General features: G+C 48.7%; 1 protein-coding gene across 7 annotated transcripts in view; it reads left to right on the forward strand.

The window, feature by feature from the left end:
* Window positions 1-27,676, forward strand: part of ABCC4 (ATP binding cassette subfamily C member 4) — a 234,314-nt gene that overhangs the window by 96,009 nt on the left and 110,629 nt on the right. For 5 of the 7 annotated variants that reach the window (XM_040991237.1, XM_040991242.1, XM_040991238.1 and 2 more), the window contains 9 exons: window positions 200-391; window positions 5,651-5,745; window positions 6,188-6,274; window positions 11,041-11,137; window positions 14,408-14,617; window positions 15,897-16,037; window positions 16,327-16,364; window positions 16,725-16,819; window positions 18,912-19,058. In XM_040991237.1, coding sequence (XP_040847171.1) covers window positions 200-391; window positions 5,651-5,745; window positions 6,188-6,274; window positions 11,041-11,137; window positions 14,408-14,617; window positions 15,897-16,037; window positions 16,327-16,364; window positions 16,725-16,819; window positions 18,912-19,058 — 1,102 coding nt within the window. The remainder of the gene's footprint in view (window positions 1-199; window positions 392-5,650; window positions 5,746-6,187; window positions 6,275-11,040; window positions 11,138-14,407; window positions 14,618-15,896; window positions 16,038-16,326; window positions 16,365-16,724; window positions 16,820-18,911; window positions 19,059-27,676) is intronic. The other 2 variants (XM_040991240.1, XM_040991241.1) reach the window with 2 other exon arrangements.

Consider the following 27,676-nt stretch of genomic DNA (forward strand, 5'->3'; position numbering starts at 1 on the left):
AGAGTAGGTTATATACTCCTCAGCAGTATTCCGCATTTGCCATTCCTCTACGTTGACCTGGTGTTGTTATTTTTAAAGTTTTGCTGGCGACCTCCTGTGCTGCTCTTGCTCCTGTTTGAAATGCAAGGGCCTGGCAGGCCAGTGTGGCGTGGCTGGTACCAGGTGCTAACTGCACGTGTGTTTGTGTGGTCTGTTCCAGTCCTCTCTGCTCAGTGCTGTCCTGGGCGAGCTGCCTCCAAGCCAGGGCCTGGTCCGCGTGCATGGCAAAGTTGCCTACGTGTCTCAGCAGGCCTGGGTATTTTCAGGAACTGTGAGGAGCAACATTTTATTTGGGAGGAAGTACGAAAAGGAGCGATATGAAGCAGTAATAAAGGCCTGTGCGCTGAGAAAGGTGAGTGCTCACTTGAATTTCTTTTTTAAGATTTATTTTATTTTTATTAGAAAGTCAGATTCACAGAGAGAAGGAGAGACAGGGAGAAAGGTCTTCCATCCACTGGCTCACTCCCCTGGTGGCCACAGTGGCTGGAGCTGAGCTGATCCAAAACCAGGAAACAGAGCTTCCTCTGGGACTCCCGTGTGGGCGCAGGGTCCCAAGGCTTTGGGTTGTCCTCCACTGCTTTCCCAGGCCGCAAGCAGGGAGCTGGATGGAAAGCGGAGCTGCTGGGATATGAATCCATACCCATATGGGATCCCAGTGTGTGCAAGGCGAGGATGTTAGCAGCTAGGCTCATGTGCTAGACTCACTGACTTATATTTCATACTCATGTTTCAAGTCATAGTTGTGCTGAACTGCAAGGTTAGTTTTTTTTTTTCTTTTTAGTTTCAAAACACTTTTCAGTGTTATTTGAAGGTTACTGAGTGCCTCAGTCGTGTTCTGGATACACATGTGTACACGTGTGTGTGCGTGTTCTCCCTGCTCTTCTCCCCACTGCTTTAATCATGATGAAATGATGAAATTTACAAGTTGTTTTTCTGGGGGGGAGGTTGGTTTGATTTGGGGTGAGATTTAATTACTTTGAACTTTTTAAAAGATGGACAATTATGATGGTGTGAGCCAAGGCAGAGTGGCATGTGGCAACTTTCCTGGCCCGTCACGCACCTGTGATTGGCACTGCTTGGCACCCAATCCGGCTTCTGAGACCTCGCCGTATTTCATTTGTAAACATTTTATCACTTTTCTCTAGAAGACAACTCATTTGGAAACAAACAAAAAACTATAACAGAAAAGAAAATGACCCAGCTGCCTCGGAGTGGTTAGGCAGTGTTTGTGCTTGCCTGGGAGCTCATGGAGAAACCTGACTTCTGGCTGAGATGATTCCGACTGTCACCCCCGGGGTTCCCCAGGGCCCCTTCCTGGTGCCACGGCCCCCTTTCTGCTTCCTGGGTTACCTGCAGTGTGTTGAAGAAGAGGAGACCGCCAAGTCTCCAAAGGAAAGCAAAAAGGAGACATCTCAGTGAGCCCAGCTCGGTCGGCACACGTTTATTGAAATACCACACTGTGCAGTTTCTGTTCATCCGAAATTAAACTTTTTGAAAGAAGCCAAAACCTGATTTGTGCACCACACATTGGATGCATGCATGTGTTTATTTCTATGCAAAGCAAAGTTGCAAAAGAGATGGGGAGAAAGAGAGATCCTCCTTCCTCTGGTCCATTCCCCAGATGGCCACAGTAGGGAGAGCTGGGCCAGTCTGAAGCCGGAAGCCGGGAGATTTTTCTGGGTTTCCCACCTGGATAGAGGGGCCAAAGCACTGCGGCCATCTCCCACGGCTTTCCCAAGCACATCAGCATAATGCTGACACTGCAGACAGTGGCCTTACCCACTGTGCCGGAGCACTGGCCCCAAGATCTTTGACTTTTGAGTTGATTTAGTAGGACCTTCACTTTAAATGTATCTTTCAGTACTTACTTGGGGTAGCATAACAAGAGTAAAAGGCGAGGAGCTTGGGGCACATTCCAGTGCATCTGGTTTGGACCAGTCACGATCTTCCCTCCACCCCCATCTGTGAAAGATGACAGTGCTGACTCTGCAGCTGGTGGTGAGGACTTGAGACAATATGAGGCTTTGGGAGCCAGGCTGCGTACTTGGCTCCCGCCACGTGGGAGCTGTCTCTGCCACTGCCCGGGGCGATAAGCCTGGCAGCCGTGGAATACTGCCAGTGCTCCGTGAGCTGTTGGAAGAAAGCAGGCAGAGATGACCGGATTGGGGACATGGAAGGGGTGGATTTGGAGGGGACGGTAGGGAGGGAAGGCCCCGACCGCAGCAGGAAGGGCCACTCACATGGCAGCAAAGCTGTGGACAGCAGTGTCTCAATCTCCTCTCCTGCCTGAACCTCATGTCTGACCTCAGCAAGTGTTCCGGCAGTGCCTCCCGCTGTCCACTGTTGCTGGAATGTCCTGGGTTTGTTTCTGGGTGGCTGGCTTCGAGCCCCCGTGGCCCTTTCCTGATTTCCCTCTGGCGTGTGAGTCTGTGTTTCTGTGAGTGGGTCCTAGAGGAACCACTGGTTTATTTTTACTGCGAGGAAACCAATGGGAGATTTTCCTGTCGCTGGGAGCACCTGCTCTTTATGGAGCTGGAAAACTCATGGTTCGGAAGTTAGCCTGACTCGGAACCTCCCTCACGTCCTTGGAAGGGTTTTCCCCGGCTGAGACTTGGCCCTAAGTAGTGGGCTGAGTCACCAACTCTGCAGGTTGTCGTGCCGCAGGTGCTACTGTCAGACTCAGAGAGAGCCCATCTACGCCCTGCTGTGTGCAGTGGGAGTGGATCTTTAAGCAGCTTCTCTGGCAAAATGGTTGTGCTACAACTTGATGCAGTTTGGAGAAAGAAACCAATTTAAACAAGGCATTCAGAACTGAGCTGAAACCAACATACGGACTGTCAGCGATGAACCGGAAGCCAAGTAAACAACGTGTGTGTGTGTTCTGGGGTGGCTGGCTGGAAGACTCACAACCTCTCCTGAAACTCCCATTATTTTCCACACTAGCTGGAAGCCAAAGCTCTCTTCTGAGCTCAGTGAAAGAAATAATGTGGAAGAATTGTTAAATTCTGTCAAAGGCCACGCCAGCAGCCCCTCACTGGACACCATGCAGTTCAGCTGTGAGGTCTCTCCATTTCCCTCTGGCAGTGCACTGTGTGTGTGATGGCTTGCACACCAGGCCTGAGGGCCTGCTGTTGGTGGGACCCCTGGCCTGCTGGAGTCACTTGGACTCAACTTCCACGGGCTGTTTGTTCAGACTTCTCTGAGTCTTCAGTCTTGCAGAAGAGGATGAAGAACTGCTGAGGGCGGACACAGACCTTGTTTTATGGAGATCTTCGGGTGCCGCTGGTTCTGTCCCCACATTTGGCCGACTGGGGATAGACGTTGCTCTCTAAGCCAGCTGTGCTGTGGAGCCGTGGGGTGCTGCTCTGTGGAGCTCAGTCAGCACTCGGCGTGCTCCCCAGACTCTGTGTCAGAGTAATTTCTAGGACAGTAACTTGTAACCTACACCTAATGGCTGTGTCATTTTAGGAATGTTGCTGTCATTAAGAAAATTACTAAGGTATTGTGCTTTGTCGATTTAGTTTTCAAATAATGATGAAAGATAACTGAACTAAAAACGTCTTGCACTTCTTAACACTTGGTTTTTTCCTAGCTTGCAGGAAGCAGGAACCTTCCTTGTCCAGCCAGTATGCCCACTGTCCTTCAAATGCATGCTTCCTATTTCCACGGTGTTTTCTCTGTGCGTTGTTGTACTCCCAGTCTTCTCTTTCTGCCCTTGTGGTACACTTGAGGCAGGTATCATTCCTTTTCTAAAAGCGGGAAGCTGGGGGTCATTGTCATGATGTAGTTGGTTCAGCTGCCACCTGCAATGCTCAAATCTCATATGGGTGCTGGTTCCTGTCCTGGATGCTCCACTTATGATCCAGCTCTCTGCTAACATGCCTTGGAAAACTGAAAGATGGCCTAAATCCTCAGGGCCCTGCACCCATGTGGGAGCTCCTGGCTTTGACTTATTCCAATGACTTGTGAAAACACACTTCTTGCTTTTCCTAAAAAGTGAATTACTTTCATTCATTTTGAGAGGCTGGACCAGCCCCCAGACGCCTGCAACTTCCTGGGGTTTCAGCTGAGAACTCACTCCAGGTCTCCTTGTAGACGGCAGAGTCTCAGTCATTTCATTCATCCCCTGCTGCCTCCCAAGGGGTTCATCCGAGAATGTGGGGACGCAGAGATTGAACCCAGGCACTCTGACTGGCGTCAGGCCGAGTGACGACCTGTACTCTGTGGCATCGGAAGCCCTGTGGAGAGTGACGACACCCACAAGATCCCCGTGTGTCTAGAACAGACCTTCAGGCGTACATCTGTAGCTGCAGCTCAGCATCACTAACAATTAGTCACTTTTGCCGTGTGAGGTCCGTGTCTGTGGTCTTCCCCAGCTCGGGGAGGAGCTGCCCTGTGCTTCCCCTCTCTCTGGCCAAGGGCAGTACAGTGCTCCTGCTCTTTCCTGTTCCCACACAGAGGAAACTTGTCTGACCACTTCTGTTCGTTTCCTTGTCCCCACACTGGTCCTCCCCACGGTCGTGTCTCCACAGGTGAGCGTGGGGGCTGCTGACTGTAACCCTGCTAGCATCATTGCCTCTGCCATCTCCCACAAAGAGGCAGGAGCAGTTCCTTAACCTGATGCTGTTCTGCCTGTCACGGGGAGTGAACCTGTGACCCTCTTTGCCTCCTCTGCCCTCATCTCCCCCAGCTCTCCTTGTTCGGCCCCAGCTGAACTGTCCACCCCCTGGACTGCACATGCCTTGGGCTTGCATTTGCCTGTGCTCATTCCTCCGCACAGCACACTTGTAAATTATTTTTTACACTTGATCTTAGCCCGAAGACTGAGAAGTGATACACTTTTTTCTTTTTTAAGATTTATTTATGTATTTATTTGAAAGTCAGAGTCACGCAGAGAGGAAGACAAATTTTCCACCCGCTGGTTCATTCCCCAGATGGCCACAATAGCCAGAGCTGGGTCAGTCTGAAGCCAGGATCCAGAACCCAGGAATTTTTTTAGGTCTCCCTCTGGGTTTAGGGGCTCAAGAACTTGGGCCGTGTTTCACTGAAGTGGAGCAGCTGGGACTCAGTTCTGTGCCGATACGGGGTGCTTGACCTGCATGTGGCAGCTCTATCCATTACTCCACAGTGCCAGCCCCCCAAGCACACTCTTACCCCTGACCTGCACCAGCCCACTCCCCGCCATCAGGTCTCTGCTAGACCCCATTGGCCAGAGCCCTTGCAAACCACTGTGTTTTGAAACACGCTTTCCCTGCAGGGTGCTCTGTGCCCTGACCCAGCTTCTTTTCCTTCCTGTGCTTTGGTGTTGCTTTGTTAGGTTAGTCTGTCTCCTATGTGGAAGGTTTTGGGACTTGGCTTCGCTCATTGTGCCCAGATCCGTGCCTGCCTTCAGGCTGCAGCTCACTGAATATCTGTTACAGTGGTTAGGGGTACACATGTTCTGCAGCATTAAAATAAACACAGAGCCAGTGAGATTGTTGGAAGGGTTCAGTGCTATGATTCAGTCAATCTGGAACGTGTGCATTGCTGTTGATGAAATGTGTCGTCTTCTGATAGACAGCTGTGCCAAGCTTAGTCTGACAGTGGGAGACCCATCTCTTTCTCCACACAGGATTTACAGCTTCTGGAGGATGGAGATCTGACTATGATAGGAGATCGGGGAGCCACGCTGAGCGGAGGGCAGAAAGCGCGGATCAACCTGGCCAGGTATGCCACCTCCTCACCACCTGCACACCCTCGTGCCTCTGGTAGAGGAGATGTGCATGCTGAGCCCCGGCCTGTGGGAAGTGTGTGGGACCTGCTTATTGGTGGGTGCTGGACTTGGCAGTTGTAGGTGCTGTTGTGGTTCCCGGGGGAGCGTTGAGCAGGAACCACTCCTCTGCTGTGGTCCCTGGGGGAGCGGCAGGTGGAGACCACTCCTCTGCCATGGTTCCCGGGGGAGCGTTGAGCAGGAACCACTCCTCTGCCGTGTTCCCTGGGGGAGCGGCAGGTGGAGACCACTCTTCTGCCGTGGTCCCTGGGGGAGCGGCAGGTGGGGACCACTCCTCTGCCGTGGTCCCTGGGGGAGCGGCAGGTGGGGACCACTCCTCTGCTGTGGTTCCTGGGGGAGCGGCAGGTGGGGACCACTCCTCCCCCTGTTTTGTTCCAGGGCGGTGTATCAGGATGCCGACATCTACCTCCTGGATGATCCTCTCAGTGCAGTGGATGCTGAAGTCAGCAGGCACTTGTTCCAGCAGTGAGTTGACACGTGTTTTCTGCCATTTCTGCTTTCCAAGAACTGTCCTGGGTTGTAGCTTTGGGCGATTCAACTTCCTTTTCCTATGGGTAACCTACACCTTCCTCTCAGAAGATTGCTTTTGCAGAAATATGAGACATGAGACAGGAGAATACAGAAGCTGATGGCAGGGAGCCGAGAGCATGCTTTAGGGAGTTAAGAAATGCATGGCCCTTTAGGCTTGCTTTTCTGTCTGCTGCTTGAGTTGACCACCAAGACACGGTGGTTGGATGTAGTTCCAGGAGGAAGAAACGTGCTGCGGGGTGCTTCAGTTCCTGGATGGGGCTCGGCAGTTCCCGGGGCTGGACTGTCTATTCTTGCCTTTCTCATTGGTTTATGGTGCATTGGAAGTATGATTTTAGGGCCGGGGAAGGCTGTGAGGTTATTACAAAAAAACAAATAAACAAACAGAAAACCTTGAGGTTTTTATTTACACTGAAGGTTTGGAAAGAATTAGTGGTGTCTGGAACAGTGGTATCAGAGTGTGACTCGAGGGTTATCCTGTTGCCTTTTGGATTCTTAGTAAAAGTAACACTCATGACCCATGGTGGAGAATATTAGCTTCTGTTGGAAACTGGGGCTCCAGCCTCTGACCTGACTCCTGATTTTGCACCTGGGTGTTTCTGGAATGTGTTTTCATTGGCTCTTGGTTAGCCACAGAGCCACAAGGTAGAGTGACTGAGATGTTTTGTGTGTGTGTGTGTAGATTGTAATGGGAGGTGCTGCCCGATACTTCCTCTGTGGTTGTGACTGGCTTTGGTGAAAGCATGGTAAACCTGGTCTAGCTTAAAGGACATCCAGAGGGACCAGTGTCATGGGGCGGTATATTGAGCTGTGGATTGAACTGCTGCTTGCACTATTTCAGAGTGCTGGCGTGAATCCTTGTTGCCCAAAGTCAGATATAGAGAGGAGGAGAGATAGAGAGGAAGATCTTCCGTCTGATGATTCACTCCCCAAGTGACTGCAATGGCCAGTGCTGTGCCGATCCAAAGCCAGGAGCCAGGAACTTCCTCCAGGTCTCCCATGCAGGTGCAGGGTCCCAAGGCTTTGGGCCGTCCTTGACTGTTTTCCCAGGCCACAAGCAGGGAGCTGGACGGGAAGTGGAGCTACCAGGATTAGAACCGGGACCCATATGGGACCCAGGCACGTACAAGGCAAGGACTTTAGCCGCTAGGCCATGTTGCCAGGCCTGCCCTACTTTTGACATAGTTCCCTGCCCATGTGCTTGGAAAAACAATGGAGATGGACCAAGTACCTGGGCCCTAGCCGTTAATACATATGGGAGACCTACATGGGGTTCCTGGTTCTCGGCTTTAGCCACACTTGACTTTGGCTGTGGACATCTGGGGAGTGAACCAGAAGATGGAAGATCACCCTCTCTAGATATCTCTGTCAAACAAATAAATAATTGTTAAATTTTAAAAATTTTAATAAGCAGCCTCCAGAACTTCTCTGCCTGCATTTAGCTTCCTTTTGGTTGTTTACCTTGTGCGTCCTAGTGAGCCCTTTCAGCTTCACTGCCACATGACCAACTCAGCTTCCTTAACCATCACCTATTGCTTCCCAGGGTTGCGTTAGCCAGGGGCTGGAGCAGCTCTGGGCATTAAACCCAGGTGCTCTGCTGGGAGATGCAGGCATTTTAACTCGCATCTGAGCTATCAGGCCATACACCAACCCATTACATTATCGTTTAATTCACAAGCCTTTGGAAGCCCACTAATGTTGCCAGGATGCCATACAAATTGGCACATGAGTTTTTCCCCAGCGTGGGACTCTGGTTGTCTGAGTGGGGTGTCACTGCATGTTTCCCTAGTAGAGTGTGCAAGTGAAGTGTGCCTGGAGCTGGGATGATGAGAGAGTTCTGGAAGCAGGTGGTGGCGATGGTAGCAGAACAGCGTGAATGTGCCCAATGCTACCCGCGCACCTGTTAATGGATCTCTCCTTGGGCAGAGAGGGGCTTCTGTGGCTTGGTTGAGTCTTGTGTGGGTACACTCAAGTCCTCCATCATTCACAGAACAGCTCCTGACGGGGTGCAGTGTTCATCGCCTGGGAGGGAGGGCTGGGGAGGAGAATCAGATGCCCCTCCCCCACGTTTTTTCTTTTTGGGGGGATACTGGAGGTATTTATAAAGTCCTCTCGCACCTGTAAGGTTTAATGCCCTTGGATATACACCTGATAGAAGCCAGCTTGTGAAAATGGTTGTTTGCTAATCAGAAGCACATTCTTTGGGGAAACTTAGAGCAGGGCACATGGACCCAATTTAGGAAATCACTCAGCAGCAATTGGAGAATGTTCTCAACGAGTTAGAAAATTGGATTGAACAATATGCTGTGAAAGATGGCGATTGTGTAGAAGCTTAAGAAATGTGAAGTGTTTTGTATTAAAAGTGAGTGAATTACATTTCTACTTGCCATTCACAGTTTTACTTCAATCATGAATATATGTCCATGGTTATCAAGCTTTGTGAGTTTTACAACTGTATGTTGTAAATGTTAAGTGGGTTTAGTTGCATCCTGAGGGCCCGGGGCTCTTACGGTAACCAGTCAGATCTGCCATGAGCTGTGATGGCAGCCCTGTATTGGAAAGCCTCAGCTCTCAGCCTCCTGCAAGGAGAGTTCTCTGGGTCTGGCGTCCTTATGTGAGGCCTGAATTCAGGCTGCTGTCACAGAAGGCTGTCGGAAGGTGGTTCCTGAGGAACAGAGATGGACATCGCAGCAGCCAGGATGGTGTCAGCTCCAGGCTCTCTGTGAGCCAGACAACAGCCTTCCACCTAGCACCTCCCTCCTTCAATATGTCATCAACCTGAGGATATGGGGAACATTCAGTCCTGTTTCAGCCCTTCACAGGCTCCTCTCACCTCCTAGATACAGTACTGAGTCCTCAAATGGCAGACCCTTATAGACACAGCACTGTAGCCTGGGTGACTTCACTCAGGCATGCCTGTTCTTACATCTGCCTGTGTGCAAGGCTCACGTTCCTTCACCATATGCCAACGCCATGGAGAAGGGTGGACTCAGACCCTGCCCGTCTGGCTTTCCCCCCTCACCTGCAGGGGCCAGTGTGTCCTACCTATTGGCCTACAGCTCTCCATTGGGTGACTGTCCATTTTTATTTAAGTCGCTGTTGAATTAATCAGTGTTTATGTTGTGAGTTGGGATTTTTTTTTCTCTTGAAAAATTGGGCTGTGTTTTCCTGTAGATTTAAAAAAAAAAAGGTTTGGGGAGATTTTTAAACCACCCTGTTAATTTCAGTCCATTGTGCAACCTTATTTGTGAAGGCAGATCTTTGATGTACATCGTGTATGTAAGACCTCCTTGGACAAAGTTGCTATCGCCTATCAGATTCGATGGTTAACATTTCCCTTTAGATGGTTAGAAAGAGGGATTTATGGCAGGTGATTTTGAATTAAGGATAAACAATTCCATTAAAAGCTTGAGCACCAAGCCTGAAGAGGGATTTACTAGGTTGAGAAACTTAGGTATGAAGTCAGCCAAGTTAAGACATGTCTAGAGGGAAACCTTAATCCTGCTTGAGTGAGAGAATGGAGTCAGAATTTATTCGTCTGCACTCAGGGACTTGGTTCTGATAGTGGGTCTAGCCCCCAGGTGTCCCCTTTAGGACTTTCCGCATGAGTGGAAAGCAGATGATTAGCTGTGACCCCAGGAAGCGATTGGAGGGTGAAGCTGACTCTCAGTTAGCTTCTGGGCTCTGTAGGTTTGTGTTTCTGTGTCCCATGACATGCAGTGTGTTCCCAATGCCTTTATCTGCCGATGGCGTCACCAAGGTGCACAGAGGCTCAGCCACTGGCCCAGCTCTGCCAGGCCAGTGGAAGGTAGAGTGGAGCTCTGTTCTGCTCTGGCTCCTTCAGCATGTTGTCTGGGCACCCATCTTCCTGACTTGGGCTCTGTGCAGGGAGCTGCGAACCCGAAGTCTCTGCTGGGAGCTCCAACTCTGCTTCCCCCAGTCCTGTACGTGAAGCTGCTTGCCCTCCCGCCTGGGAGTGGGGGGCTGTGCCGAACTCTCAGGGGACCTTGGAGGGAGTTGTGATGATGTACTGCAGGGGTGAATATTGGGGGGGCATGGTGACTTTTGACCGGGGGGAGGAAGAACACTGTGTTCTGAACATTTGGATTGTGTCCTTTCATTTTCTTGTAGGAAGGTGTCCTACGAGGAAAGGGTGGCCCTAAGGAAAGAGAATGGCTTCCTGGCTGGGCCTGGGAGTGTCATGGAGACTGACTGGGTTCTTGCTGTTGCTAGCATGTGTTTTTCTGTTCCGTGGGAAGAGGGATCTAGAAAATGCACTCTGACAGAGGTTGTGTTGAGGAATCTGGACTTATTTGCGTGTGTGTGTGTGTGTGTGTGTGTCCACAGGAAACTGGCTAAGAAACCCTGCGCGTTGGTCCGACTCCGACTACCTCTCCCTTGTTACTGGAGTTTTCGCTAAGTGAGGTGTTGGTTGACTGGCTTTCGCCGTAAGATGCCCAAGTCAGTGTTACACTGAGCTTTGCCACACCCTGGGCCAGACCTTTGTGCGCAGTCTCGGGGTGAGGCTCGGGTTTGCTGCTGGTGAGCCTGAGGCTCTCGGCTCCCTTGACGTGGGTTACATATGCGGTGTTTACGTTTGTGTTTAAACCATGCGTGTTTGATGGCCGTGCTGTCTTTATGCACGTTTTCCCACTGGGAGCGCCCTCACTAATGTGTTTGTGCTGTGTCCTTTACATTTCTAGGTGCATTTGCCAAGCCTTGCACGAGAAGATCACAATTTTAGTGACTCATCAGTTGCAGTACCTAAAAGCTGCAAGTCACATTCTGATACTGAAAGATGTAAGTAATTTCTGGAAGGCGGCGGACCTGCCTTGTGCTCTGTTAGCGGAGGACCTCTCCACAGGCTGCCGCTGTGGGCATGACTCTTCCTTCCCTGGCTTCATGTCATCTTCTCAGATTCGAGGCCTGGTAGAAATGTCACTCTTGCATTCAAAGCCGGGTAGCTCATACATATCAGATTGTTGCGTCGCAGTTACTAAATTGTAGTGGTTCTGGTGAAATCATGAGAGATAATGATGCTAGGAAAAAAAAGGAAAAAGAAAAAGAAAGATAATGGTGTTGCTTTAAGAAGAGCGTCTTGTTCTCTTCCTTCCACGACTTCAAGTTACTTACCAGGTGCAAACAGGAAGGCCCATTTGTGTCTTTTTCAGTTTTATTCACTGTTTACCCAACAAACATCCTGCATCAATGACGCAGCAGGGCACCCACTGGGCCCAGCACCCACTCTTCTGATGTAGCCCATAGCTGGTCTCTGGCCTTGGTAGGAGAAACACCTCTTTGCTATCCTAGGCCCTTCACACCTCCTGGGAATGGGTGCTGTGACGGAGACAGGAGGTGGGGCTGGTGCATGGGCATCTCAGTGACAACACAAACGGAGGTTCTGCCTGTGCGGTCACCTCGCAGGGAGATGCGTCTGCCACAGGAGCACCTGGCAGGTCCCTAAGCAAGGAAGTCACTGCCATGTTGGGACAGATGGAAGGGAGGTAGCCTGACCGGAGCTGAGCCACCTGGAGCAAGTGTGGTGGGAGATGGGCTCAGGGCTCAGGGCAGTAGTCAGTGGCACTGGCACGGGGCTGGTGTGGCCAGGGCAAGGCTCAGGGCAGTAGTCAGTGGTGCTGGCACAGGGCTGGCATAGCCAGGGCAGGGTTTGTGGCTTTACAAGATGCCTGTTGATGTTTGCTGGAAGAGTGACAATGCAAACAGAATCGTAGTGGTGAGCAGACGCAGGTGGGGGCTTAGGCTGGTGCATTGGGAAGGCAGTACCACAGAGTGAATGACTTGCCACAGCAGGTGTCTATTCTCTCACTGTCCCACAGGCTGCAAGTCTGACTGCAAGGTGTTGGCTGGGCTGTGCCCTCTGAGGACCCAGGCGAGACTCCCTCCTCACCTCTGACACCTTCTGGGGTTTTGTGGGGGTGTTCTTGTTGCTATTGGGCTGCCTCTGCTGTCCCAGGGCGTTGTGTCTCTGTGTCTATATTTCCTCTCAGCAGGGGACGTCAGTTGCATGGGACTGAGGATCCACCCTAAGTTGATTGAACTGTATTATATCTGCAAGGATCCTATTTCTAAACAAGGTCCTATTTACAGGAGTTCTTGAATTTACTTCTTGGGGGCCAACCATTCAAGTCACAGCAGCTGGTGTGATGGGGAAGTGAGTGGGGGTCCATGGGAATCCTTCAGATGCTCATCTTGTTGGTCTCTGTGCCTTGGCACTCTGTCATTGCCCCTCGGCTATTCCCTCAGCCCTTGGCCAAATCCCACATGGTAGGTCTGAAAACCCCTTGGTTCCTTCCCCAACCCACAATCTTGTAGCAAATGATGGAAGCAAGCAATAATGAAAATTAGCTAACTTCCCAAGCTCTGAGTGCACCATTGTCAAAAAAGACACATTTCACATTATTGGATAGACCAGATTTATAATGACAGCAGCAGGCTTGTATGTTTAGGTCTAAATGCTTAACGGGGCTGCTGGGGAGCCTATGTGAAGGGCTGCTGCATTCCCTGTTGGAGCTGTCTGCTCTGCTAGGAGCAGGAGCTCAGGTGCCTCAAACTTGAAAATAATGTCACCTGCAGAGGAACTCCAGCACAGCTCAAATGTCTAAAGCCAGGAGCGCAGAATCAGCAGGTGGCAGAATAACCATCTCGCCCATGGGGTGCCTTGAGGTCCTCTTGGGGGCCTGTTTTGCAGGATTCTCCAACTTCAGTGCTTTTAAAAGAACCGGGTATCCCTGGTGGGCACCCTGGGGTGAACTGAAATCTCTTCTCACTGTTGATCTGATCTTGCTTAACAGCTGCTTAACATCAGACTGTTCCTTGCAGTCCCTCTCTGGCTTGTTGGTCCTTGGCTTTTCAGGCAAATTTTTCTTTTTTTTTTTAAAGGTTTATTTCTTTTTATTGGAAAGTCAGACATACAGAGATGAGGGAGACAGAGAGGGAGATGTCCCGTCTGATGATTCATTCCCCAAGCGGCCGCATCGGCTGGAGCTGCCCCGATCTGAAGCCAGGAGCCTCTTCCAGGTCTCCCACGTGGGTGTGGGATCCCAAGGCTTTCCCAGGCCACAAGCAGGGAGCTGGATGGGAAGCGGGGCTGCGGGGATTAAAACCAGCATCCATATGGGATCCAGGTGTGTTCATGGCGAGGACTTTAGCCACTAGGCCATTGCGCCAGGCCCATTTTAATCAGAATGCCAGCAGCAGTTTTCCTTGTATGTCTTGTAAGTGCAAAGTAGAAAGCGGTAATTGTCATGAAATAAGGTATGTGAGTTCCCTGTGCTAGGTGGGACCATGTACCCACCACCTTTATCATGAATAATGTTCTAGTCTTTGTTACCGTGTTGTTCCAAATAAACCAGGGCATCATGGAATTTTTCTTAGAGGAGCGCCTTATGGGTGGGAGGGTTGGGGAGCAGGCAGGGAGGCCATCCTTTGATTTGCTTTGCACCCTGGATTTGGCTTAGTGTTTTTCGGTGGTTCCTGGTGCAGTAATTCATTTGGTTTCTTTCACAGGGTACACAGGTAGAACTGATCTTTGCACTTTATTCCCAACGGCTTAGTAAGCGAGCAACACCGTGTGATGAGGTGTCTTGGAGTGTTCAGTCAGGAGGTTCCTGAGTTTCCAGGGCAGTTCTGAAGGGAAGAGCAGGAAGCTACAGCTCCGTTCCCCAGGTCTTCTCCCAGCGAGAGGGACAAGGGCCAGCTGAGGCTTGCTCAATGACTCCTCAGCAAAGGTGCTGTGGCCATCTTCCCATCCGTCCTCCTGCTTTCCTGAAATCCTTCTTCCAGGTGGCTGCTTCTTTCCTTCTTGCCTATGTGGTGTATTTCAGCTTCTTGTTCTGCAGTGAGACTGCTAACAGCTTTCCTTTCTGTCCGCCATCACCCAGTGCAGTGTTTGACGGAAGCCAAACACAACTGCACGTCGGAGTGACTTGCCCTAGTTTTGTCAACCAGAATCTCAGCTCTAAGGATGATCTTAATGTTTGCTGGTTAGTACGAGAGCAGATTGGTGGTATCAGATGCACAAATATTCCTCTGAAATTCTTTGTGTTTCAGGGAGAAATGGTGCAGAAGGGAACCTACACCGAGTTCCTGAAATCTGGGGTAGATTTTGGTTCCCTTTTAAAGAAGGAAAATGAGGAAGCCGAGCCGTCTCCCCTTCCTGGGACGCCCACACTGAGGAATCGAACCTTCTCGGAGTCTTCGGTGTGGTCTCAGCAGTCGTCCAAACCCTCCCTCAAAGACAGCGCCCCCGAGGGCCAGGAGGTGAGTACCTGCATTGCCACACCTCACCTGATTTTGTTTGTGGGCTGTAGTTGGCCTGGTAGACCTTTGACCTGCTCACTTCGTTTGTCCCACACTGGACTTGGGAACCAAGCTCAGGGCAATGGGTAGAATCAGACAGAAAACGGGAAAGGCTTAGTTGTGGGGGTGGGGGTGTCTCCTTTGGCTTTGATGCCATATGACCTGAAGCTGACTGTGTCTCTTGCTGAGCAAACCCTACGTGTTCTGGTGGCCTCCATGCTTATAGGTGTTGAATTGGAAGCCTTCCCCCACAACACACACACACCCCTCAGATCAACCTATTTTCTCACATAATGTCAGCCACCTCTCTTCTTTGTGGATATGTTCTCACACTGCAAGTCATCAGTAGGATTCCTTGGCCCTATTTTCAAATGGTTTATGTTAAGCCAGAAATAGCATGCGCAAGGACAATGAAGCTCCTGCCGTAGTGGGCAGTCTTCAGTGTGGTGTTGTTCCCATCTTCCTTTTTTGCTCTTCAAGACTGGGAACCACATCACATTCATCTTTTACTCTCCAGTGGCCACCATCACCTGGGACACGCTCAGCACATCCCAAGTGGCCAGCATACACCTGGGACACGCTCAGCACATCCCAAGTGGCCACCATACACCTGGGATACGCTCAGCACATCCCAAGTGGCCAGCATACACCTGGGATACGCTCAGCACATCCCAAGTTCTCCAGACAGAAATGCAGGAACTCCCTTGAAAATATGTTCAAGGGAAACAGCCAGACCCTCAACTGTCTAAATCCAGGAGCCTGAATTATTTTGATAGAAACAGATCCCTTTGCTTTCTGTAAGTGTATATTATCCATATACACTTTGTGAACTAAGTTTGGCTATATATGTTTGTTCGTGTCTTTGACGATCTCAAGTGGCACATTTATTCCACGTCTCTCTGTGTATTATTTTGGAGAGAGATCCTGCACTTACGGTTGATGTGTTAGCCATATGCTGGAAACCATGAGGGACCCCATCATACTGCAGAAACATGCCATAGGATGCATTTGTAATTTGCTGACTAGACTCCCAGATATGGGCTGGCTGGGTCCAAGGGTGAGTGTATGTGTGTGGCGGGGCAGGGAGCTTGGCTAGATCTTGCAGACCCTTCTACGTGGCGGAAACACGTTTGCTACTCCAACCCTTTGGGGGGTATGCCCAGCCCCCCGGTGCAGCGCCTTGGCGACTGTGGGAGCCGTTTTGTAGTCTGCCTTGTCTTTCACTGTGCTTTTTCTTCAGGCTGAGAATACACAAGTGGCACTGACTGAGGAGAGTCGTTCTGAAGGCAAGATTGGCTTTAAGGCCTATAAGAATTACTTCAGAGCGGGCGCTCACTGGTTTATCATCATTGTGCTTATTCTGCTAAACCTTGCAGCCCAGGTGAGTTGGGGCTGGGTTTTGTACCTTCGGGTTGTTAGTTATTTATTCACTTGGAGTTTGCATTGAGGAGACAAAATGAGCAGTGCTTCCAGGAGCATCGTTTAAAGATCTCCCAGTGTGCTGTGCATTATTTCCTTAACCTCTTATTATCTGGGGAGCTGGGCTCTGCACAGCCCCGAGGCACAGGCGCCCTCTCCTCCTTGCTCGGCATCCTTTCTTTGGTTTTTGTGTTGTAGTGATTAAGCGTTTTGCATTGCCAATGCTGAGTGTCCCGCTTCCCCTTCTGTAGGTGGCCTATGTGCTGCAGGATTGGTGGCTGTCGTACTGGTGAGTTGTTTCTGGTCCAACTCGGAGGGGTCCAGCCGACAGGAAGCCTTACTTTTATGGTGGGTGGCGGTAGTGGTGGTGGGAGAGTTTGTTCAGCCTTTTCCTGTAAGCTTCACATTGTCATTCATCTTGCTAGTGGAGTGCGACCCCTGGTGGCCACTACCCACACCTAGCCCTCAGTGGTGTGTTGAGAACTCCCAAGTGATTCTAATGTGGATGGACCCAGGCCTGTGTGAGGCAAGAGTCATCCTCCAGCATACAGCATCGCTCCCAGGGTGGGGGCCACTTGGTTTAGTTTTTGTGTAAATGGCACCCATGTTTTAATACTGTTTTTTCTTAAACCTCTCCCCTGTGCCACAGGGCAAATGAACAGAGTGCCCTAAATGTCACCATCGATGGCCAAGGGAATGTAACTGAGCAGCTGGATCTTACCTGGTACTTGAGCATTTATTCAGGTAAAGTCGCGTCCCGTGAGGGTCTGTCCCGTGAGGGTCTGTCCCGTGAGGGTCTGCGGGGCTGCCCATCAGCAGCCTGTGTGCATAAGCAGGGCTTCCGGGAGTAATGTGGCAATGGCCTGGCAGACCAGAGGGCTCAGTCACATAGACGCTGAATTAATTAGAATTCTAATAATAATAATAATTTTTTTTTGCAATCCATCAAAAGGAGATTGAATTGAAGACTCTCAATTTGCTCTGCTCTGGATTTTGGAAGTGAAACTAGGATTGAGCATTCAGAAAACCAGCCACTGGAAATATATGCCTAGTGTCTATTCTAATAGGTTGCTTTCGCTAAATCTTCTATCATTATATGGATGGGCAAGGGGATTAGAAACGGATCCCCACCCCTGTGGTTCGAATGGTTCCAATCCTGTCTGGGTAAACCCCGGCTTTTATACTCAACTCAGATGAAATCCTCTGGCAACAACTCCCCCCGCCCCCCACAAATAGAAGCATTATTCCTCACAGGTGTTCAAAGCTTCCTTCACCATCCTCCTCACCTCTCAGCGCTCACTAATCACCTAAGAAAGAAGCAAAGCAGGGAAGCAGCGCGCGGCTGGGGGTTAGGGCTCCTCCTCCGTCCTCACCTGAGATCCCAGTGTTATTGCGCCCCCACCTGGGCGACGCATGGAACATGTGGCGCGCCAGCCTCACCCTAGCACCACACTGTTGTCGTGGGAATGCCTAGACAGCCCTCATCTAAAATGTCAAACGTTCCCACAGATGCTTTCCTCCGAGGCGTCCAGGGAGTTGTCTTAGAAATCAGACACTGAAAATTCGTGACTCTCGTTAGGACGTCTGAGTCCGTCAGCTGTTAAGCTGCGGGAGTGGTGGGCTTTGCAAGGCCGAGAGGAGGAGGGAAGCCAGCTGTGTTATGTATCCATGAGGGATGGGCAGCGAGGGAGCCACCCAGACATAGTGTTGAGGAGACTCGGGGCATCAGAGGTTGAGTAACACTAAGATGTCTTTCAAAGAGGAAGTATTTCTAACCCAAGTGACCTCCCTACGTAGTATTGGGATGAAGAGATACTGGGAAAGAACTTTCAGTTTCTGCAGACATGTCTTAATCAAAATCAGCTATGAAGTTTATGTCCTTTTAGAAGTGCACTGTGTGCCTAGGAAACACGGAGTGGGAGATCAGCTGCTTTTTTGGATTGATTATCTGGTGTTAAAGTGTATTTTCTTGCCATTCAGTTATTTGAGAGTTTTGGAACTTAATGTGATATTTTCAAATTCTTTAAAGCTACTTGGGCATTTTCTACAAGGAAAAGGTAAATCATTTTTCCCATTCCTTGTTAATATCACATGTTGGTATTAAAATATACCACCTTTTTAGCTTACGTGATGTGTCGTTAAATAATATTTGGCATGTGGAGAAAGGAAGATCAGCTGCTGCTTTTTTGTTGTTTCTGTCTAAATATTTATTTATTTATTTATTTGAAAGGCAGAGTTACACACACACACACACACACACACACACACACACACACACACATACACATACACACACACACACACACCCCTTCTGTCCACTGATTCCCTCCCTCAATGGCTGCGATGGCTGGGGTTGGGCCAGGTGGAAGCCAGGGACCAGGAGCTTCTTCTGGGTCTCCCACGTGGGTGATGGGGGCCAGAGCACATGAACCATCTTCCAGTGCTTTTCTCAGGTGGATTAGTAAGGAGCTGGCTGGGAGGAAGGCAGGTGCAGTCGATGCCCGTGTGGGGTGTCAGCGTCGCAGGCGGTGCCTTGCCCTGCTTCATGGCGGTGGTGGCCCTGATCAACTCTTTCTCTGGATCGTTGTTTATGTTTCTGAGAAATGAAAGTATGAAAGCCTAGAATTGTAGTTCACACCTATTCTTTGTCTTCATGTAGTTTTCATTCAGTGAGAGGAAAGTAGATTGTCAATCTAGTAAAATCCATTATGCTTTTGCAGAGGACAGTGCTTTTATGGGATAAAATACATGAATATCTTTAAAAATGACCTGCTTTAACAGTGCTGAAGAAAAGGCAGGGGTCCCAAGTTTTCTTATTGCCGTTTCTTTATTTCAGGTTTAACTGTAGCTACCGTCCTTTTCGGCATCGCAAGATCTCTGTTGGTATTCTACGTGCTTGTTAATTCTTCGCAAAATCTGCACAACAAAATGTTCGAGTCCATCCTGAGAGCTCCGGTGCTGTTCTTTGACAGAAATCCCATAGGTAAGTGTGATAACACGGTCCTCTGCACGCATGTGTTGGTCACCCACTGAGCATCTGATCCCACTTCCATCCCTGAATCTGGAAGCAACTCTTGGAAGAAAATCACTACGCACGTTGATTCATTTTTCCATAAAGACTTCAGATGGTGTTATCTTCCCAGAGCAAACATGAGTGTAGGGGCCATGCAGCCTTGTAGTTCACTGTGTGAGTGTCTGAGTGAAGCCACTTGCAGTGTGGTATGTGACACACTTTTCAGTCCACATGGATGTTTTAGAAGGGAGTTGGATTGCTGGTAAGATGCCGGGGATGGTAGAGCTCAATGGGCAGGGTGTCTTTGCTGGGAAGGGCTCGTTTCTCTAGACCACCGGACCCCTCGCAGATGTGAGACTGTGGTGGGTTACTTCCTTCATGAGTTGTGGAACCTGTCTGTGTCCAGAAGCATCAAGAGATTTAGCTGTAGTGGACACTGGCTTGCATTTCAGACATGGAGGCACCTGCCACTCAGACCCATAGCAGACGGTTTCTTTAAATGAGCATTCCTGGTGATTTCCAGTTGGCTGTGGCCTCTGCCCTGAGGCCCATGTCCCTGTAAGTCCCCACTTCCATCAGTTGAGCAGAATTGCCATGAGGCCCAGAGTCCGCTTTATTCGTGCGGATGATAGTAGACGTCACCTACAGAGGCGGAGAGGGGCAGCCTGGCAGGGGTAGCTTTGATGCGACCACAACTAGACATGTCAATTCTGTGGGACAGACGCCCAAGTCTCAAATCCAGATGCTGTGCTCAGCAGTGTGGACCTTGGAATTCAGTCCTGGTGCCGGTGTGTACTGACAGTAGCCATGGTTGTGGTGCTTCTCCATGGCTTGGTAATGACTTTCACTGTGCCATGGCTTTTCTAGCTGCAGAACAGGGAGACTGTTTCTATCTGCCTTGTTCCACGTCCTGTGAGAATGAGGCAGAGTGTTGCACTCTTAGTGAACCACGCAGGCTGGGCCTGATGAGTGCTAGCACTAGGGAGCATCTCTTCTCTTCCGGGATCACTGCTGTGAGGGTTAAATGCACCTGCTCTGGCAAGGATCTTTCATGGATTGATTTAGTGTTTGGTCCAGATACCGTGCAAGGAATTGTAAACTGCAGAGACAATGCCGAAGAGCCACTGTGGACAGTCTGAGGGCAGCTGCGGTGAGAACATGACGGGCTTCCGGGCCATACAGTCCATGCGCTTAATCTGCAAACCACAGTCATAAAGTTCGGAGCGTTCAGTGTGGCCATGTTCATTTCTGTTATCACAGCCTCTGAATGCTTCTGATTGTGGTTCACCAGGATCCTCCCGCCCAGGGCCTGGGGACTGCTCTTCGTGCTGGCTGGCTTATCATGCAGCCATGTGGGTCACTGTCACAGTCTTGGAGGTTGCTAATCTTACAGAAGCACATGCGTGTTCGTCTTGCCTTCCTGTCCTCTATCAGAGGCAGGACTTCATCCCCTCAATAAAATTGGAGCCCAAATAAATACTCCAAAGATAGTCTAGGCTGTCCAAAATATTTAGAGGTGGTGAATACTTTACTTTTTTTTTAAAGGAAAGATTTTTTAAAAAAATATATTGCATTTTAAAGTTTTCATTTGGGTGAACATTTTGCCTCTTTGGGGGCACCCCAAAGCTATGACGTAAGTGTAGGAGTTTATGTGGTGTGTGGTTAAGTGGTTGGAAAGTTCTTTTTAAATCTCCCTGCCCCAAGGTTGCAAGGCAGACACACTATGCGAGTCCCCTGCACGTGCTGAGGAGCCTGTGTGACCCTGTGCCTCCTCAGTGATGGAGGTCACAGAGCTGTGTGTAGAGAGCTGGAAGTGGGTTGTATTTCTCTTGAGTTGTTCAGAGCAAGCTCTCGCAAGAGCCCCATGGTCAACTCAATCCACTTTGGAGCTTGGCATCCTGACAGCCTCTCAGATTTTTAGCAAACCAAGGAACTAGGAACAAGGGGCGTTGGGCAAGCAAGCTCTGACCTGAGGGGACAGCAGGTACAGAGTTCGATCAAGTTGGCTAGGATGTGCCCTGCTGTCGGCAGCTCAGTGTGGGCTGTGCTCAGGTGCCCTTGTCCTGCAGTTGCCCGTGGCTGCTTTCACTGCGTGCCGTCTCTCAGCCTTCCTCCCAGGGGCTCATTCCTGTTGCCCGTCGTGGGAAAGTCTTTGTACTCGCTCGGACCCCAGGTCTGGAAACCATGGTGCTACCCCACTGCTGCGCTCAGTTTGGTTACGGGGTTTAAAAGAAGAGCATGGTAAGCCCAAAAGGCACATGCTGCTTGCCCATAGGAAAGTGACTGAGCCGCTTCCCCATTCCAAGACAGCTGGTGTCCTTGTGGGCCATTGATATCCTTCTTCACCTGTGTTCCTGAGTGATGACATCAAGTGTGGACATGCTCATACCGTAGGATTCCCACTGATCTTTCTTGACCTGAGAAACAAAGCTTTGGGGATAAAAGATTTTAGTTTTATGACTTATTTATTTTAAAACAGAGTTACAGAGAGGGAGAGACTCTTCCACCTGCTGGTTTATTTCCCAGATGGCAGTACAGGCCGAGACAGATCCAAATTCAGGAGCCAAGAGCTCCAGCCAAGGCCCCCCACGTGGGTGCAAGGGTCATTTCCCACTGCGTTTCCAGTCTTAGTAACAGGGAGCTGGACTGGAAGTGGAGCAGCCAGGATGCTAACTGAAATCCACATGGGATTCCAGTGTCGCAGGTGAAGATGCAGCCTGCTATGTCATGATACTGGCCTGTGGGAATAAGATGTGAACATGGTTTTAGAATGGGAAACGGTTGGTTTTCTTTTCTTCCTTTCGCCTTACTTATTCTCATCAATGTGTATTTTAGGAGATGTATTGAGTTAAGTAAAAGAAGGAATTACAGAGGGAAAGAAAGACACAGAGATCTTCCATCCACTGGTTCACTTCCCAGTTCTCCGTAACACCCAGGGCCAGGCTAGTCCAAAGCAAGACACCTGGAACTCCAGTTCTCTCACATGGTGGTAGGGACCCAAGAACTTGGTCCATCTTCTGGTGCTTCAGGCACACTAGCAGAGAACTGGATAGAAAGTGGAGCATCCAGGCCTGAAACTGGTGCTGCTATAGGATGTTGGCTTTGAAGGTACTTAGCCCACTGTGCCAAAACGCCACATCAGCCCGTGCCTGCTTTTCTTTACTCCTTTAATGGGTCCTGTTGGTGGTCCTGGGTGTGTCTTTTAGAGTCTCCAGGTTCCAACTGCTTCCATACTTTGTCCAGTTTCCCCCCAGTCTGGGTTAAATGGTGCATTTGCAGATGTGATCTGATGTCATTTGCTGCACCTGCCTCTTTGCAGTGTGTCTGCGAGCTTAGCCTCACTGCAGTTCCATCAGATCTTAATTCACCGGTAACACAGATCCCAGGCAACAGGGAGTAGTTGACTTCTTGCAAAGCTTGTTTTTCTGCTGTTGGCCTACTTGCGTCTACTTTTGACTTTGGACACTAGAGGGCAGCAGCATCTGCAGTATTTCTGGGAAAGACTGGCGGCACTTCAGGGCACAACCTGGTTTTTATTTTAAGGTTTTCTTGGAAAATTCTGATTTTATAGCTTGAGTCTTTGTATTTGGAGATGTGTGGATACGCAATTCTGACAGCATTTTCGTGGTTTATTTGTGTTTGAGACATGAAACTGTGCATCAAAGAAATAGCCAAGTGTTGTCGTGGGATGCCTAGCATTTGAGATGAGATTATTTGAAATTTCTGATTAACATCCGTCCCAAACTGCTAACTGCTGACATCATGATTGGATATATTTTAATTCTAAATATGCTAAGAAGAAGTGGACTAGATTCCAGACATGAATTTAGGGGGGAAAGATGAACACCCACATTTTTGAGCTTTCTTCCAGTCCTTCAGTGTAAGTGGGGCTGGGCTATGTTTATCCAGTCTGCGCACACTCGCCCTGCGATTTGGAGACCCAGGGGAGGGATTGACTGCTCCCTTTTTCTCGTGCCTAATTATGGTGACATAACACTAGGCTGAGTGCATTGACGCTAGTGAATTCCAGATAAATATTTATTTGCTCCTGATGCGTTAATTTCTCTTTAAGAAAGCGAGCCCCTGGTATCTGTAGAAGTGTTTGTTCTTTCAGGGAAGTGCCCGGGTGCTGTTGGGTGGAAGCCAGCATGTTAGTTCATATAAATGATTTGTGTGTGTGTGTGCGCGTGTGTGTGTGCTCTTTGGTGCATTCCATGGCATGCAAATTACAAGTTTGTATCACTTTTCCATATAAATTAGCTGAAATGAAAACTAGAAAAAGAACCGTACTGCCATGTACTGCCGCTTCAGCTCTTCAGTGGAAGGGGCTTGTGGTCAGTCAGTAAGGCTGGGATGTGGATGTGGTCCCAGCTTAGGAGGCAGCCGTGGGCGCCTGTGTCCCCGCCTCCAGTCCAGAGCTGCTCGCATGATGAACATGCCCAGCTTGACTGAGGGAAGTTCGGTTCTAGAGATGGGTTCACGCATGCACACAAGGCCAGGAAGGTGGAGGTTGCCAGCCCGAATGATGGTTCTGTTTCTGGGACCTGGAAAGGGGTCCCCTAGAATCCAGTGCAAGAAGAGTTTTGGAGAAGTAAAAAGGGAATTGATGAGACAACATGGGGAGCTTTCCATGCCATCAGAAAGACTGTCTCACTCCGGTATTTATAAAATCAATTGTCAACATCCAACTGCGCGGCCTAAAGATAGCTCTCCCCCTAGAGGCCTGGAATCGCAGGGGTCCCTGGCTGTCTGTGTCTTCAGTCCGGATGACCACGGCAGTGAGTGCTAAATGCATATTTTTAGCAAGTATAATATTTCAGCCCCGTCAGAATTACCTTCACGATAATAGGCCTGTTAAATTATAGCTCTATAAGTTACAAGGTAACAGGGCCCTGCTTCACGTTAATCTATGCCTGTTCACACAAGTGGTTCTGCTAAGTGGCTAGCGTGTTTAAACAAGAAATACTGGTCTTAAAAGCTCTGATTTATGGTAGGTGTTGTTTTGACACAGCATCATTCAGACGATTTACAAGGCAAGGCTTCGTGTTAAAATATCTCACCAGTGTCATCATTCGTCACCGACATAAATATTCAGTAGTGATGCTGGAAAATTGGTAATATGCCCACTCATGCCAAATCACTCGCTGTGTTTCCTTTCAAGTGAGATCTGTTGTGGATATGCTCAAAAGAAACTATGACTTTCCTTCCTTGAGAGCAGATGAGCTGTAAGAAACTGAGAAGAACAACTCCCCTGGCAGCTTGCATGTACTCATCTTGCCTAGGTTGCTTTTAATTCTGGCTTAAGTCCTGCAGGCTTGCGCTTTTTTTTTTTTTCTTTCCTTAGCACACATTGTAAAGAACATATTTATATGTACATTAGTTACTTTAAGAGGCTTTTTGTGTTCAAAGGAAGGAGTTAGTCATCATCAGGAAAGCTTTGTTACAAAACAAAAACACACATTTCCCCTTTCATTTTTCCTTGTTACTAATAACAAATGTGAATGACTATAAAGAGATTGCATCAATCATGATGATTCTCAATAGCCGCATAAATATTATTTTTTCAGCTTTGAATGAAACGGCTAATAGTTTGAAGAAGGTGTGGTAATTAAATCCTGTCGGTTGTCACATATTAAAAATAATGTTTTTTCACATAACAATGGCTGTATGTACTTAAACTCTTATCGGGGTGATATTCAGTCATATTTTATGGGAGTTGCTCCTTTGCTGTTAATAGTATCATGAAAGCCTTTGTTACGAGTTTAAATAGTTACATAGTTACATATAGTTGATTGCTATAGTCATTTTGTCAGTAATCTCCTCACTGTGATTTTTTTATAGCTCTTGTCTACGGCTGGTAAACACGGCACCATTTTGGTGTACATTTTAAATCTGTTAGAATGTTCTGATTACTCCTTATTCTGTTTGTTTTTTCCTCTGTAATAAATCAAACCTGGAAATACTGGCAGCTTAGTAATAGAGCAAGTACGGTGTGTAAGATCGTCCAGTGAAATGTTGGAGAGATAAGACCCGGGAGGCTTACGCTTTGCTGCAAGTGGCGACCCTGTATTGTTTCAGGAAGTGATGAGGATGACATTGTGCTTGTATTTGATGATTTGCCAGTGGCACATGTAATACAGAGGATGCATGTCTACGTAAGGGCGTCATTCTCGTTGTCTATTGTGAGCACCAGCGTTCTGCTGTGAAGAAGTTAGAAAAGAAACCTGAAATATGTTTTATAACATTGAGTCTGTGACTTGTTAGCCCGTACCAAGATGACAGCTGCATTCTGCATTAGGGTCTTACATGCACACGGTGCCCCCTGCACAAACGTCAAAAAGTTTGTGGGAAATGGGGTTTCATGAAAGAGTTGCGCATGGATTTCAGCATTGTTTTGGCAACACAATAAAATTATCCTTTTATTCTATTTTTCTAACATTATCTTTAAAGATTTCTTTATTAATGCAGTGTTGCAGAAAGGGCGGAAGGAGATACCGAGATACCGAGGGCTCCTGTCTGCTGATTCTTTTTCAGAAGAGCTGCAAAGGGCCGCGGGGGGCCAGGGCTGGTCCAGGCTGAAGTCAGGAGCCAGGAGCTTGATCCAGGCTCCCCACATGGGTCCAGGGACTGGGTCACCCTCTGCCGCCTTCTCAGGTCCATGCACCGTGAGCTGGATCGGAAGTGGCTCATCTGGAACCTGGGCCTGTACCATATGGGGTGTCCATGTTGCAGGCAACAGCTCAACTCTGAGCATGTCATAGTCCCTTTGTACATGTGAGTTTCGACCTCAGTGCTGTCTGTGGGTGATGCTAACCCTGGAACCCTTGGTTTGCTGGATGTGCTGCCTTAATTCTCAGCTTGCTTAAAACAGTCTTCCTTACTGGCACTCCCCCTGCTGTGTTCCAGGGTCAGTGAAGTTCCCAGCACTGGGGCATTACTCTGTAAGATGTGTGATACACTCACATGAATAAGTACGGATAAATTTACCACCGAAAGCCTACCAATGTAGAGTTTTCTGATACCATGGGGAAGTCAGTGGGGATTTGCTGGATTGAAATTCCATGCTATTCTGCTGTGAAGCCACCTGCTTCTCTTCAAAGAGTCGCTTTTGAAACTCTCTCAGGACACCACGGGGAGAGCTTTGATTTTCATTTACAGCTGGAATTTTCATATTCTCTTATCGCTTCGTCCCTGTCCCCTTTATTATAAACGTCACTGTTTGTTTTGTCGTAAAGACCCTGGGAAAAAAAATCTAAATATTTGCAACACTGGCATTTTATCTTACATAAAATTTGCCATGCTTTCTTTTGCCCAAGTTTTTAATAGTGCTTGTCTAAATGACACCCTGGAATTGAGTGACCATGTGTGTCCTTCCTGCATCCTCTTGGATCACATCTATTATTTTATTGCTTAATCTCCCAGGACTTGATACATTGTAGCCAATGAGCAAATATGGGGGGGAGGGCTTCAGAACTACATGGGAAAATTAAATTAAAAGATGAATTTAGGCACCTGGTACAGTGGCTAAATCCTTGCCTTGAACATGCTGGGATCCCATATGGGTGTCAGTTTGTGTCCCAGCTGTTCTGCTTCCTGTCTATCTCCCTGCTTGTGGCCTGGGAGTGCAATAGAGTGAGGCCCAAAGCCTTGCAACCCTGTATCCCCTGGGAGACCCAAGACAGGCTCCTGGCTCCTGGCTTTGGATCAACTCAGCTCTGATCATTGTGGCTGCTTGGACAGAAAATCTTTCTCTCTGTGTCTCCTTCTCTCTGTAACTAAATCTTTAAAAAAAAAAATGAATTTAGGGGCAAGCATTGTGGTATGGCTGGTTAAGTGGGTGGTTTCGATGTCTGCTTCCTGTGAGCTCCAGTTTGACTCCTAGATCCGGTTTCCTACTTAAACACTGGGAAGGTGGCGGATGACAACCTGAGAACTTGGTCCCTGCTCTACCCACACAGGAGGCGCAGGGGAACTTGTTGGCTTCCGGCTTCAGCCTGGCCACACTCTGGCTGTTGCAGCCATGTGATGAGTTAGGTTGTGGGTGAGAGATATGTCTCACTCTGTTATTATCCTTTTAAGTAAGTAAATGAATGGCGCAGACATTTTTGAAATCTGTGCACATGAGGGACTCTTCAGAAAGCTCATGGAAGTACAGCATTCTGACAAAGCCAGGTATGGATTTGAAACACAATACCAAAATAGGTATCATTTTTTTGTTTGTTCTTATTTTCCACAAACTCCGTGAAACCCCTTTGTACTTGAAGTTAAAATCATGGAGTGACTTCTGCAGTACTTCTTTTGCATCATCAGGCAATTCCCACGAAGAACTAGGAAACTCTACCAGGTTGAAATGACATTAGGGTCTTTTTGTTTGTTTGTTTGTTTTTTGTCTTCAGTGGGTATTCCTATGAAATTGAACTCTTCTTGATGATTTGTTTTCAAAATTGCAGTTTGTAACAAATCATTTATGGTAGATTGTATTCTAACTACATGATGGTGTGAAGAGCAAAAGCATGTGTTGGTTCTTTGATTTGTGAGGCTGGACTAACATGTGGACTGTAGGCTCTCCTGTTGTTTACCCATCAAAG

This window comes from Ochotona curzoniae, unplaced genomic scaffold (genome assembly GCF_017591425.1).
Source record: "Ochotona curzoniae isolate NIBS_2020 unplaced genomic scaffold, NIBS_Ocur_1.0 contig_64, whole genome shotgun sequence".
Lineage (NCBI taxonomy): Eukaryota > Metazoa > Chordata > Mammalia > Lagomorpha > Ochotonidae > Ochotona > Ochotona curzoniae.